At 34.6% G+C, this 15,191-nt stretch overlaps 1 protein-coding gene across 20 annotated transcripts in view; it reads left to right on the forward strand.

Moving 5' to 3' along the window:
* Window positions 1–15,191, forward strand: part of RIMS2 (regulating synaptic membrane exocytosis 2) — a 453,372-nt gene that overhangs the window by 220,558 nt on the left and 217,623 nt on the right. For 11 of the 20 annotated variants that reach the window (XM_066334680.1, XM_066334670.1, XM_066334653.1 and 8 more), the window contains one exon: window positions 14,387–14,595. In XM_066334680.1, coding sequence (XP_066190777.1) covers window positions 14,387–14,595 — 209 coding nt within the window. Of the gene's footprint in view, window positions 1–14,202; window positions 14,271–14,386; window positions 14,596–15,191 lie in introns of all 20 variants that reach the window. The other 9 variants (XM_066334562.1, XM_066334568.1, XM_066334584.1 and 6 more) reach the window with 1 other exon arrangement.

Here is a 15,191-nt window from a genome sequence, read left to right on the forward strand (position 1 = left end):
TCTTTTTACCCCATGGTTCTTTTTCATCATCTGCCTTTTTCACTATAGGAAATGGATGTATCTGGAGAAATGAGACATATTTATACTTTTAATTTTATTAAAAGAACCTGGATTATTTTAAGTCTCCAATTTTTTAATGGTCCTTTGGAGAACACTCATCACAGTAGTGTTTGAATGGCTTGCATCCATTCCTTTATCTCTGTAAGTGGAAGAAAGCTTTATTATCCTGGTTTTATGGACTGGAAATCAATGGATCACTGTCAGAACAAAGCTTTGCGTTCAGACCCTTTGTATTTTCAGTACTTTGCTCATTACTCTTTTGTGAAGAACTGAAGGTCCACATTTCAGCTAACTATTTTTATAATTATTAGATTTCAGTTGGGGTCACTTGCTAAAATCTAGGCTCTGTTCAGGCACAGAACATTTAAACAAAGCAAAAGTTTTAATTTTTTCCTGCATTTGGTTCACTTTCCTCCAACTTGCAGGCTTGCTTCTTCAACTTTCTGCCTGACAGTCTTCCTTCTTCTGGGTCTTGTAAAATCTGCAAAATCCAAAATCTCTAAATTCTTAATCTATTGTATGCATTTCACTCTCTTCTATTAGCATTTGTTCATTCCTGTGCATTGACTTGATAACCTTTTTTCGGTGTTCAAAGCTTTCCCAAATTTGCTCTTTTTATGACTAATCTCTTCTAGCAGATTAGGTAACCAAGGCATTGTACAAGGCTAGGGCTGGGAACAGGCTCCAGTGTGGAGTGTCTGCCTTTGTTGTGTAGCGTTTGAGGAAGAATAACCCATGCTGTACTTTCTTGTGCTGTCTGATGGGTGCCTTCAAACTAGGGAAAGAATTGCAGCCTTGACATCCACCATACCCGGTTTGCTGGTTACACAACTGTGCTGAAGTGTTTGTTACTGGAGTAGACAGCTTCCACAGAAGCTAAAAAGTGCATGAATCTTGCAGAGTCAACTATTTTATTATGCCTGTCTCAGATGATATAGCTGCCATTCCTCAGTGTACCCAAGCTGTCAAGATGAGGTCAATGGTCATGTTGGTCTTCTGTTACACTGTGGATTGGTAGCTCATAAGCTATGGCTTACTCTAAGGTGTCACCTGGAATGCTTCCTTGTCATGTTCAGTGACACAAAGAATGAAATATGAAAGCAGCAGCTGCCAGTGCAGATACTATGGCATTGCACTGGCTCAGGAACTTTTTAATAATTTGATACATGTTGAGACAAGTAGCTGAGTAAAATTCTATCCCAAGTTGTCTTGCCCTAGGATTGCCTTCACCTATTTTTTTGACTCCCATGTCTGATTACCGGATGTTGATTACTTGTAACAGGGCTTTTGGAAATAAGTAGAAAAGGGATCCTTTAAGTTAAAGGCTTTGAAGGATCCTATTGAACTTCTATGCTCCCTAGGAACAGGCAATCTCCTAAGTTCTTGGGGTGTGCAATACCTGAAATTAAAGACAAAGTGCAGTGAAATTTTAGTTTTCCCCCACTGGAAAACTTTTATACTTGGAAATATATGAAGGCTGGGAAATAGGATATATTTTTATTACGAAATTTTGTTACTTCTGACTTTTATTAAGAAATAACAAGATCCTTATTATGCTTTGCTTGCAAAAGAAAGGATGTTGCAAAAACTACCAAAGAAGAAAGTTACAAGAAACATCTTAATAACACAGTCATTTATGAAATTGAATGTTGGAACTGGAGGATCTCCCCATCTCCAAATGATTCTATGATTCTATGAAATGTAAAAACCATTTTTTTTTTGCGTAAGATCTCATTTGAAATCAACAAGGAAGAAGAAAAGATGTTAAAATTAAAAATCTGTAACTGTTTTCATTGAGATGTGTAGTTTGCCAAAGTTGTTATTCCCAAAGCATATCATACTTTCCAGTTCTTTATCAGATTAGACAGAGGATGAACTAGAAAAAATAAAGAAAAGCAGTAACTGCAATGTCACGTTAAAAAGTCATTACAGTTGTGTACAGTGTACAGCTGTGAGCATAGCCAGTTCTACATTTGCAGAGTTCTGTGGTATCTCTTTATTTCACAAATTCATCTCTATGTTTGCAAAAACCTGTGGTATCTCCTTATTGCAACAAATTCTGAAAAGAAAATTACAAATCACAGTCCATTATAAAATGTATAATAATAAATGTTAGTAGTGTCACTATTTGTCTATTTTCAGTATTATCTATTAAAATTTCATTTTAATCCAGTTTTATTTTCTTTTTATAGATATGAATAGGCCAAATTTACTTGCATCATAATAAGCAGCAACAGAAGAATACTGATGATTAAAATTATTTCTAGCCACTGTAAAATAAGTAAAATATTATCACAGACTTTTAAAAAATGGCAGATTCAGGTAATTAAATAGTCTAAGCATAATAAATTTATTATAGCTTATTCATGCTCTGCATTTTTCTAAAACCTTCACTCTGACAAGAGTGCAGTTCTTGTGTTACAGCAAAGATGCTCTATGCTATTTTGTCTGTGCTGAACAGCCAGAAGCAGAAAAGAAGAGTGTTTTGGAGAGTCAAAGAATAATTTGCTGAGCAGTCTTCTAAGGGACTAATGGAGGCATTTCCAAGTGTTCGCTGCCAGATTTAAATCAGCGGAATGATCCTTTTATTGTTTACAAGTCAGCTGGCCATATCTGTTAAGGTCATTGTGTTGACATCTGTGCCAGCTGGATCCCACACCTATTTTTTTCACATCTGAGTCCTGGACAGAGACATTAAGAATGCATAATGAAAAGAGACAGCCTCTTTAATTTACAAATAAAAATAAAACCCAAATCCCTCCAATTAACCAAGTATGTTTACATGACATTTTCTTGTTTCTTTCTTGTGTTTCCTCATCAAGGACTTTCAGCTTCATACTGCATACAGATGAATAAGTAGCTCATGAGTGAAGTGCGTAAGTCTTTGGACAAATTATGGAGATAATGATGCATTTTCTGTTAGTCTTCTTAGGCAGTAGCAGGTTAGTTCACTAGCAGTTTATCAGAAAATAAAACTGAAGTGGACAGTCACAAGACAAATGTAAAACTTTGGTTTGAAGAGTTGTGTTTATCTGGATAAATTATATTGTCAAGTAAGGTGCACACCTAAGGAAATGAGCAAATGTAGCAAGAGAAGGGATGGTTTGAAACAGGCTGTACTACAAGTGTCTTTTTCAACTCCCTCTGAAGTCACTTGGTGCCTTTTGAAGTATGTTACTTTGTTGTCCTTAATACATTTGTAAGAAGAATAAATTACTGACCATGCTTGGAGCATATAGTCTCTGTGTTGACGTCACAATTATGCACCTTCTATTTGGTGAATGTGGCTCTTCTACAAGGAGAAGAGGCAGGTCCAGCCTCTGCCACACAATTGGTTTGCTTCTGAAAACCCCTGTGTGAACCAGAGAAGTTACACAATCTGGTGGACTGCTCTGTGCAATGAGAGCCTCCATAGTATAGGGCCTGGTCCAAATCATGAGGCGGAATTCCCTGATGGTTTTGCAAACATTAAATATTATGACTGTTTTTTTTTTTTTCTTTATCACAAATTTCCAGAAATTTATACTTGAACAAGTAGAGGATGTGAGGGAATTTTCCATGAAAGGTAGTGGAAAATACTGACCTTTTACTTAAACTCATTCTGGAAATATTTAGCCTCAGGAGATATATTTTTGGGTAATTGTGATCATACAAAAACAAGAGACTGAGATTAAATCCCTTATGTAACTTTTATTACAGCTTCAGCTACCATGAAGGCTATAATTATGAGTGTAGCTCTTGTTGACTGTGGAAAGGTCCCTGAGCAATGTGCTTCTTTATGTATTCAGTGAAATGAAATAATTGCAGAGCTAACATCCACTATTCTTCTGTGGAGACTTCTTCCATTGTTCTGCATTCTTCTGAAATAATGAAGACAATGCAAATTACAATTAAAAAATCTACTTTTTTTCATTAGGATACTAAATGGATTTAAAATGCAAATTGCATCTGTATCTCTCTATTTATTACTTTAACAATCTTACCCTTATATCTCCACAACATTCTTTAAACCATATTGGTTTTCTTTGAAGAACATTCCTAGGGAATTTCTGTTCTAAGGGGATTTCCATCCAGCTTGTATAGACAGACATGAGCAATTTTGGTTAAATGTTGGGATGATGACTTTTTTTGTTTGTTTCAATCATACAATAAAATTTAGTGCTAATTTGGTGAGTAGATTGTGTAAATTCTTGCCATTTTCTAAGAATCGGTATAATAGAGCAATGAAATGCAGACATAAAATCCTAGAAAACATTGAAGAAATTCAAGCCCTGTATTTCTCAAGTTTGCACTGAAAATTGTTTGGAACATTTCAAAGTGTTTGATGGTACATCTCTTTGCCAGTAGCTCATTTTAAGAGGTTAATTGTAGCATTTTGTTCATTCCATTATGCAGACAGTTCACAAACAACAATTCCTTGAATTTAAGTCTGACTTAAAATATTCTGGAGAATATTCTCACAGCACCGGAGTTCTCAGGGACAAAAAATTTTGCATTTTGATGTGCATTTGGACTATGTTCAGTAACTTATGAAAGGGGTCATTAACTGAAGAAACAGTGATAATGACTAGTTACTTATTTAAGTTACAATTTTTTTTCTGTGCACAGAAGGTCCATTGTGCGGATGGGCGACTTGACTATAGTATTATGAAATATTATATGTAAATATATTTGTATAAGGACTAAATTAATCCTTCATGGAAGCTAAATCTTTTACCACCCTTACCTTCAGAATATTTAAATTTTCAAATTTAAATTTTCCTCTTAATGTAACGTGTATGGGAATTTTCCTGCATGTATGTATAAACGTGTTGATGAGCAAAATGACCTTGATTGTGCTAAAGTGTCTTTAAAAAACCCACCATCATTGGTATGTTATTTTTGCACATCTGTTCTTTAAGCTGTAACCCAGGGATAACAGATCATTGCTGTGAACTAATTTGATTGTAAAGTATCACACTGTCAAGTCTATGCACAGAAGGTACGAAACTAAATAAGACAGTTGATTATGATTTTTACTTCTGGGATCCACTGGAGTTTTATTTTCAGGTTTTCTGTTCTTCTTTAAAGAGGTAATTAATTTCCTTCAAAGAAGGTGGTTTGATTAAAAGAACATGTAACCAAACTCAAAACAATAGGTGTTTTTACATATACCAAATTACTTTCTTCATCATGACTGCTAAAGGAGAAATCAATAATTAATGATCCAATTACTAGTTTACAAAGGCTTTTATTGCAGTGTCAAGGTGATGAAAAAGCCTCTTGCACTGTTTTCTTTTTTTGCTTCCACTAAAGCTAACTGAATCAGCAGATCCATTGCATATTTCTAGGTTATTTATGGCATGTGTGCTGTCAGGGATGGATGATACTTTGGACTTGAAGCTGATATTAAGCTCTTGTTTCTTAAAGCAAATAATTTTTAAAGTTACTGTGTGTTGTATCTTCTGCAGTTTGATTTTGAGAAGGTAGCAGGTTAAAAATCATACTTGTTTAGACAACAAGAAAGTTATTTGTACTCCACGTGTGAAATGTTAGGTCAGATTTAAAGAAAAAGAAACACACAATGACTTTTAAAGAAATGCTGTATTTCTTACATATAGTGTAAAAGGTGACATTTGCCACAGTAGTTGTATTTCCCTCTTGATCATTAGGTCGAATTTTAAAATTTGCCCATGTCTTTCTGCATAATGTAAACTGAGACTTACAGACAGGAAAATGAATCAGCTCAACTTCTGAATGATAGTTTACTATTCAAATACTAATTGTTCATGTATGTAATACAGAGGATTTTTAAAAGGTTATTTTTATTTCTATTCTGAAATGTGCATTTCCTCATCAGTGATCAAGACATTTAGAATGAATTTGGAGTCTTTTTCTGTACCTACTGAGAGTTTGTAAGAAATTATTGGTAATACTATGCTTAAAAACATGAACTGGACCTTTTTGCATTACTCTTTCCTTTCAGCTGTTCATATAGGATAACAGCCATGTCCAAGGGTAAAAGTGGAGGATACCTTTTAGTCCCAAACAAAATCTAATAACTGAACACAAAAAGGCAGCAAGTAGCTGGAACTTAGATATTGGTTTGATTATTTTATAAGACTGTTGCACTTCAAAAATTTAAATATTAATATATTTAAAAATTGTTATTATTGTTGTTGATGATGAATTTTTCTATTGGATAAACAGATACATTATCTGTGTATTGGTTATACTGAAAATCACAAAAGGAGTAATTTTTGATATCAATTTTTGGTAGCAAGATGTCAGTGATCTTGACTAGAAGTACTGGAGAGAGAGGAAAAAGTTGTGATCAAAAAAACAACTGGCTGATCCTCAGTCATGATATGTGGATGGCCGCTGGGCTGATGATGGAAATTGATTTGTGATAATGATGTGCCTGTGACAGGAGACATCTCTGTGTTAGTAATGTCTCCTTTCATTAGGACTAGCTCTACATGACATTGGGCATAAAAGACAGGAAACTGTTATGAGTAAATATATATATGTTGCTTTAAACCTAAGCTAAGAAGACTTTCCTTCCTGACATGTTCACTATTTCAGCTTTATTTACAGTTGATAGTTCTCTTGGTGAAATTAGTACAGCTCTGTACTCTGTCATGAGTACAACTAGTATGTTAAGTCCAAGTCCTTATTTGTTAATTTTGATACCATGCCTCATGAAGAATCCATTCCTTTGTGCTCTGTCTTGGTCTTCTGTTGTCTTCATTATGTAAATTTGAAGCTTCCTTATTATTTAAGATATACTGATTCAAAGTAGCTTAGGGTTATTTTCTGTAATAATTGGTGTTGGCATCAAAGCTGTAAAGCTTGAAAGTAAGTAAGTACATAATATAAGGGGGGATTTTTTTGTTTGTTTTTTTCCTTGTTGGTTTCTTTTTTCTGTTGTTAATAAGCATTAGAAGGAACTATGCATATGGAAAACATTATTATTATAGGCTCCCTGTCAACAGGTGTCCATTACTAAAAGGAATGAAAATGCACCTGGTTATACATTGCCTCTCAAAGGAAGATAGCTTTTTTCTGCCCAAATAGAGATAGGGTCACATTTAGGATTCAATTCATGTGCATTAAATCCTATGGTCCTGAGACTTGGAGGTGCCAGGCAGCCTTGTTGGAGCTGCTCTGACAGTCATTTTGGCACAGTCACAACTTCAAGATGTAGAAAAAGTGTGTATCTGTGGAGGGTATAGGGTAAGCCATCACAAAGTGAATTGCATAAGAAAATATGTCTACTAATGCTAAATGGAGTTTTCCTGAAGCTACTTATTTCTTCAATTTTACCAAGCCTTCTTCAGTGAGTGGATATAAAATGGCAGTGTAAAGTCTAATGGAAATAGCTATTGAGAGCACAGAAAATCTCAAATCTGTTTCCTAAACTTTGCAGCAGTTTCTCACAAATTTTCCTAGTTCTCCAATTATGAGCTGTCTTCACTTCCAGGGGGCTATAAGGCTTGGTTCCAGCTGCCTTGTCACGTTTACTATTGCCTTCCTGTTGGCAGCAAAACAGTTCAGTTTGCCCAGGCTGGTTTCAAAGTCTGAGGACAGAATTTCTTGTGCATATGTGGTTTGGTTCCCACTTGTGCAGCAACTCCAACACATCAGAGAACTGGATTCTGTGCTTCCTTAGCAGTTGTTTTCCAAGATGGCTCATTTTTTCTGATTCAGGATTTCAGTCATTCAGGAAATACAGGGTTTTCCCTTTCCTTGTAGACACCAAGTAATTCCTCTGTGCATTCTATCCAAGAACTTGTTAACTTTCAGTATGTGAAAAAGATTGTGCTCATTGAGAACACCTAAATGGGCTATCTGGTTTTAGTTGATGAGAACATTATCACAGTATTGCATAACACTAAGCTGCTGAAACAAGGGCCAGATATGAGATTCTTTAATAGGATTATTCTCCCCTGCATTGTTTCCTCTTTATATGAGTCCCTCATTCAGGTATAGGCAAGCTGGTATTGCTGATACCAGTTCCAGGCCTGAGATGGTGAAGAACTTGTGATCAAGCTGTCAGTTGCAACCCTAAGATGAGGGGATGTCTGGTTATAACAGAATATCAGGGAAGATATGTGAACAGTGGAACACATACATGGTCTTTGTAGATCTGAGTGGGGGAAAAAAAAAAAAAAAAGGTATATTTTAAAAATAATAATAAAAGAGTAATAAATTGCTTTTGTTTCCTTGCTCCTGGGCATGATCCAAAAATACTGTCTTGTTGAAACTTTTCAGTTTGTTTTCCTTTGTATTCTACTGGAAAAGCTTCCTTTTTCAAGTACAGATTTTGTAATGACAGAAAAAAGAAGGGAAAAAGTGAAAATGCTACAAGTAGGGTCAAAAGCATGATTTGAAATAAACATCTTCCTGAGATAAAATCTTAAAGATAATCAAGCATGAGAGAAACCCATAGGATATTATACTTAATTTGTTCTAGTTTTCCCTTATTATTATTACTACTACTACTTATTACTTATTAAAATAGCAGGGAATAGATAACAAAGGTGTCCAAGCCTGAAAAGTTAGAATCCTAATAAAGAAACAAACTGGCAGGGTGGACTGGCACCACAATATAAAATGTCTAGCTGTTTCCCATAACTAAACTGTACCTGTCCATTTTCTTGTTGATTAGGTTTGTGTACTGGGTCAGATGATGGAGGTCATGGTATGGCATATAGGGTCACACTTCAGGTGTCATATGAGAGACATAATTGTTAAAAGTATAAGGTCATCCAGCTTGTGCACTGAGCTGTGACTGAGCGTATTTGCCATATTGATATGCTTTCTTTCAATATATTCAATTTATTTGATTTATTATTTATTCGATGTATTCAATTTATCCAAGGGAAGTAATTTTTCAAAATATATTTGACTAATAGACTGAGCATAATTTTGTTTTAGAAAATGTAATTTTAAAGAAACTTTTTCCTGAAACTTAAATCCTTCCAGCAAAACATAATTCAAAAGTACTTCCAGTAAATATTCTTCTATTAATAGTGATCCTAAGTCTCAGTTTCAGAAAGAGACACAGAATGAAATAGACATGCTGACACCCTTTCACCCTTTCACCTTTACATTAGATAAACCTTTACATCAAGAGCAATATCTTTTCTGTTAAGCAGTTCTTGTAGTAGCTGAAAGCAAGACTACATAGTTTTTGAGGGCAGACCAGGGTCTTTGAGTAAAATCTTCTAGTAAAATTTTGCCCTGAACAGTATCCCTTAAAAACACAACAGAACAAAACAGAGAAATTCAAGATATTTCTAAGTTCTCAGTGACTAGCCTGTGGGGTCCAGAGCCAGTTCTTTGGTAGCAGCATCTCTATTCAATGCTTGTATGCTGTCAATGTCATCATTCTTGCCACATGGGCATGCACTGTTACCTGCTCCCACTTCTCTCAGTCTTTTCTCTCACTTGCCTTTTCTCAGCACCTACTTTCATAGTGCTGAATGCAGCACTCTGCTATTCACTAATGAAGATTTATAATTTTTTCTCATAATTGCTGCATTTATCTGTATTTCATGTATTAAAAAACAAAATACATTTCATATCCTTTACATAAAGAGCAGCTTCTCTTGCTTTGGTAGGGCCAGATCCTTTTCCTAGGCTCTTCCATGTTGAAAGTTGACAAATCCAGAGGAATAATTATTTCCAAACAAGAAATGTTGAAATGCATGGTAGGAATTTTCAAAGCCTGCTGTAAGCCCTACAGGAAGGTGCTTCTTTTTGTAATCAGTGCTCAGACTTCATCAGTGACTGTGTTGGAAAATATTTCTGTGCTTTACAGTCAGCTTTGTGACAGGCAGCTTTACATTTGCTCCTGCACCAAAAGCTAGAATGTCCCTAAAACATCCAGAGCTGACAAAGCAATTTTTAAGCACTCCTATCATCACCTCCAGGCAATTCTAGCTGTGTAGCTCCTCTTTGGAATCATCCACTGTGTGGCAGTCAGATGGATAGTATTACAAACACAGAAAGTAACCTGCTTAAATAGAAGTTCTTTAATGGCTGTGGCTCACTTTTTACTTCACTCCAGAGCGCTTTTGGTACAGACATATGGGATGTGTTCAGCTCACTGTACCTTATGCTGAAAATTAGCTTGGAGGGGGAATATACTCACCTAATTACAAGGTTAAATCACTTGCAATTTTGAGTAATGACATATATGTACCATTATTGGATCAAATTGTCAGAAGTATGTATTCAGTATACATTATGTAATCTCCTCAGCCTGGAGAATTTAAAGTTATATGACCTGTCCTTTCTGACAGTGAGATTTTAATTTGAGGACAAGATGTTGGTTTATTTGGTTCAAAGCAAGATTATATGTTTTTAGTTTACTAAGGGAAACAGTTGACAGTTTAGAGAGGTCTTGTTTTAGGTAGAAAGGGCTTGGGTTATGCATATATCCTATGTGAAGATTTTGGGCACTTTAGAGCCTCAAATAACTCTATGTGAGTAGAACAGCCAGTTAAACTGAGTGCTTTATGTCTAACATGTTTGGAAGATAAATGGTTTTGGACTTGACCATGAATTTAAACAACATTCAAAAAAGAGTAGACATGCACCTTGTATGTTAGATACAAATTCCTTAATGCTTTATAAAAGATACTCAGTCATTTTATTTCTGCGTGGGAAAACCATTATAGGAAACAAAAACCCTACATAATCAAACATTAAAATAGAAAGGAAACAGAAACTGACCAAAATTCTTTTAAAATATACTCTAACATTCAAAGTTCCCATTGCTACAGGAAAGTCCCATTCCTGGGAGTTCCTGAATGTAGAAGAAAAAAATCTTTGCCTGTTTGGTTTTGTCTAGAGAAAATAAGAAAAACACACTGAATACCAGTAAGGCTACAAAGGCTTCATTTGTACAGAAAGGCTAGGGTACTGATGTGGTGGTTCTCCCAACCTGATTTTTCCATGGAAGCTTTCCATATACACATAGAACTCATTTATAATAATAAGAGCAGACCTCACATATTCCTTTCCTATATCCAGCTGCATTCCTGAACTCACAAGGTATCTGAATATTGTTATAATGGTGGAAACTAGTATTGGATCTTCCTTAGTAATATATTAGGCCCTTTTCCCATTAATGATGGTTTTGTTATTACATTTGTTATTATAGCTTATGTAATTTATCAATGAGGTGACATTTTTTTTCCTGTGTAATTTCTGCCGCATACCCCATTTTCTCAACAATGAAGTGTTTCTATAATGGAAGAGAAATTTCTAAGTGAGCAGCAAGTGCATTCTCTGATACTCCGAGTGACAACTATGGTGTCATTGTTACAAAAAATCATGGTTTAACTTTTGTTTTATTTCTTTACCTTTTTTTTGGTTATTGCTTATTTTTTTCCTCCAGGCAAAGATCTATGTGCTTTACATATATTACTTTCAACTTTACGAGATTTCAAAAATCATTTACCTAGCCAAGATTTTAATATTTATGGAACTTAGACTTGAAAAATTTATGTTCAGTGACTTCATCAAGCCATTCATTGTATTTCAAAAAGTTGCAGGTATACTAAGCCAGACATGTCTGTCACAGAAATGTAATACACTACAGGGCTTCCAGATAACTATCCTTTTATTAACTTCCATACTATTTATGCCTGTCATTTAGATCACTTAAAGCAGTATTAAGGGCAAAATCTCTAAGATATACAATGTCTTTACAATTTCTAACTTATATGATAATTTTTGGAAACGTATAACTTCATATTTTACACAGATAAAACCAAAACAGTGTTTGGATGGAGTTGTTGCTTATTTTCATTTATTTTTCGTTTTATAAGTGCCGATTATTTAGTATTTACTGTGAGACAACTAAAATAAACAGAAAGTCAGCCTTCTACATCTTGTTTGTAAGGGAGAAGGGAAAATGGTCAAGCAAGAAGAGGGAGTTCTTTTATCTAGTAACAGGCTCAATTTTGCAAGTGTTCCTCTGTGCAGCTTTGATGCCAGGACTTATCATTTGATGATTAGGTTTTTTTACAAAATAACTGAATCTAATCTTGGACACATAGAGTTTGTGGATGCAACATACAGTAATATATGGATAAGAGGACTTGGAGTAAGCAGAAACCAGCTACACCAGCAGATGAGCCAGGGACCAATGCTTAAAGGCCCCAGGGAGTTTGTAAAACAGGCTGGAACTCTTGCTGTCTTCTGAATATCTCTAAATGTATATTTATGAGTAGGGGCTAGATATTCATGAGCTCACTGATGATTTCACTCAATACACCTTGAAGCAGTGCCTGGAGGCAAAAGTAGCACTGGAAATTCCATTGCAGAAATACCTTTAGCAAAATGTTACTGGCTTTCAAAAGAGTATTTCTTTCGCCTTTATCAGGATAGCCACACTTTTATCTGTAACAGAGGCAAGATGTTAACATTCATGGCAAAGCAGTTTTGGTAAGGATTTCTCATTTTTAAATTTTATCTTCCTTTCAGGAGTCAAGAAACATAGTTAATAGATTTACAGCTTATTTATTATTTAGAAAATATGAATGAATTGAGGCCTTAAAATAATTTTATGAAGTTACTTTATCACCATTTTTATGAAAGAAAAGGCTATTTAATATGCTCCAAAATTTCTGCATTGTGTAAGGGACTAAGTTCAATGTATCTTTTTGAAAACAAAGCCTTTGAATTTTGAATATTTCCTTCTTTAAACTGAAAATGAGACTTTTTTTTAAATTAATTTTTTATTTTTAATTTTTGTTTGTTTGTTTCTTTGTTTACTTTTCTTTTTGTTTTGTTTTGTTGAATACAGCATATGCAAGTCTATTTTAGGAGGAATCAAGTGAAAAAAATTATATTTCTCGTTGTACATATACAATATACTGCTTTGGACTTGATGATCTCGAAGGTCTTTTCCAATCTAGTTAATAGGTTGTGATGCCTCTCCAATGAGAATATTTTGCTTTACTAAAGTCTCTATTGGTTTTTTTGTAGTTTTATGGGACTGTATCTTCACATTCTCTCTGTAAAGTTTTCTGGACAAGTGTTAAGACACTTGTTAGTTACATTTCACTACCCTACTGATGTAGTTGTAGAGGAATAGGCTGAGCAATGTTACAGCAGGATCTGAAGAAACAGAAATAGAAAAATGGTTTTTGAGGTCTGTATTAAAAAATCTTGAACTACTTTAATTTGGTCAAATTTGGTGGAAAACTATACATTTGTTTCCTGCATACAGTAATATAAAAATATAATGTAGCATACAGTAACAAAATATTTTTCATGTAACATCTAACAACGGTGAGGGGGGGAAGAGAGAAACACAATAGGGCAGAATATGTGGGCATAATTTACAGTTTAAAATACCTACATAAAAGAGAATGTTTTATTAAAATACATGAGTCATTCCCTAATTCTTTGGTCAGCAGCATTAATTTAGATATCTCCTTAAACTGTTTTTCAAATCTTTTTTTCTACCATGTATCTGCCATGGAGGTTAAATTCTGACTCTATGAAATATTAATATGTTTTGGCAAAACCCTAAACACTCCTATTTGTGGGGTACCTGTATTTACTAGAATTCATCCTTATATTTAACCAGTAGACAAAGCAAAGTAAATATGCTTTTTATTCTCAGTATAGTTTCTAGATTTTTTCATTTAACCTTTCTTAAAATATCTACTACAAAGTGAACACAGAGTGCCATTGTTTTAAGTATTTTATTGATGTGATTAGAATAAATACTAATTTGTTTTAGAAAAGCAAAGAAATAAGTTCCTTAAGAAATTCTGTATTCAAATGCTTTCCCTTCTGTATATTCTGTTAGAAATGCAATTTGCCTTTTCATTTAATTTACTGTAAATAGTTTTATAGGGACAGTTAATAAATATGGCACAATGATGCTTTGCACGTACATAATTTTATACACACATAGACACACACAAATGTACCTCCTTCCTCACTGTTTTTCATATTCCATGTACTCTCTTGTTGGAGCCTTAACTTTTTCTTGGAAGCCCTTTGCAAGTCCTGTTAGCAGAGGTTATGGGTCAGATAGGATGATCAGAAGTCTTTACAATTTTACTATATCTTTGTTTGTCCTTTCTTTCACCTTTCCTTTACTGCACTATCTTGTCTGTCTGATTCTCACAGGAGACATGGATTACAACTGGTTGGACCATACGTCTTGGCATAGCACTGAGGCATCCCCAATGTCTTTGGTGAGACATGTGGAGCCTTACCATTTAGTTTCCTTTATCATTTTACATTTCCTTGGTTTTATTTACATCTTTGCATGTTTTCTTTTTTGTATCCTTTTTTTATCCCACACCTATAGGGGACAGTCAAAAGGGAAAAAGAAAAACTAGTGAGCAGGCAGTTTTGTCGGATTCTAACACCTTATCCGAGAGGCAAAAGAAAATGGTGTGCTTTGGTGGCCACTCTTTGGAAGAGGACTTGGAATGGTCTGAGCCTCAGATAAAAGACTCTGGGGTAGATACGTGTAGTAGCACCACTCTAAACGAGGAGCATAGCCATAGTGAGAAGGTACTGAGATTATGGAGCCTGCATTTTAACCTGCTCATTTGGTCTTTGTTTGCTCTCTGTCACTCATTAAAATATTGCATAAAATAAAAGTTAGGGTGTTTCTAGAGACAATATAGCATTTCTTAAGGTGCAGAAAAGAAAAACAAATGAAAAGTCTTTGCGTGCTTGTAGCTTTTACTGTTTGGCAGCCTAAGAAAAAAAAAATTGAGAGGCATAAAGGAATGTTATTCTTATGGTTGCAAATTAGCATATCATGATATTACCTTAAAGAATAAAGTAATTAACAATAAGCATTCTATCAATTGGCTCATTTGATTTACTATTTCCAAACTCCTGGGGCTGAAATTAAATTAATAGTTTAAACCCCAGGTGAAAAAGGGAGAAAATTGGGTCTCTCTGCACAGAAAAGTTGTTTTTCTTTTTTCCCTTTCACTGTCATGGTTGTTCGTTTGTTTTGTTGCCACGCAATTTTTGTGCAATACTGTGCAGACTTAAAGGCTTTGCCATCTGCTTCGGTATTTTTTATTTTTGCTTTCTGTTTGGTGGAGATTATGATAAATCTTTTTAGACTTATTAGTTGTAATGGGAGCAGATTT

The sequence above is a fragment of the Sylvia atricapilla genome, chromosome 1 (assembly GCF_009819655.1).
Source record: "Sylvia atricapilla isolate bSylAtr1 chromosome 1, bSylAtr1.pri, whole genome shotgun sequence".
In the NCBI taxonomy this organism is placed as follows: Eukaryota; Metazoa; Chordata; class Aves; order Passeriformes; family Sylviidae; genus Sylvia; species Sylvia atricapilla.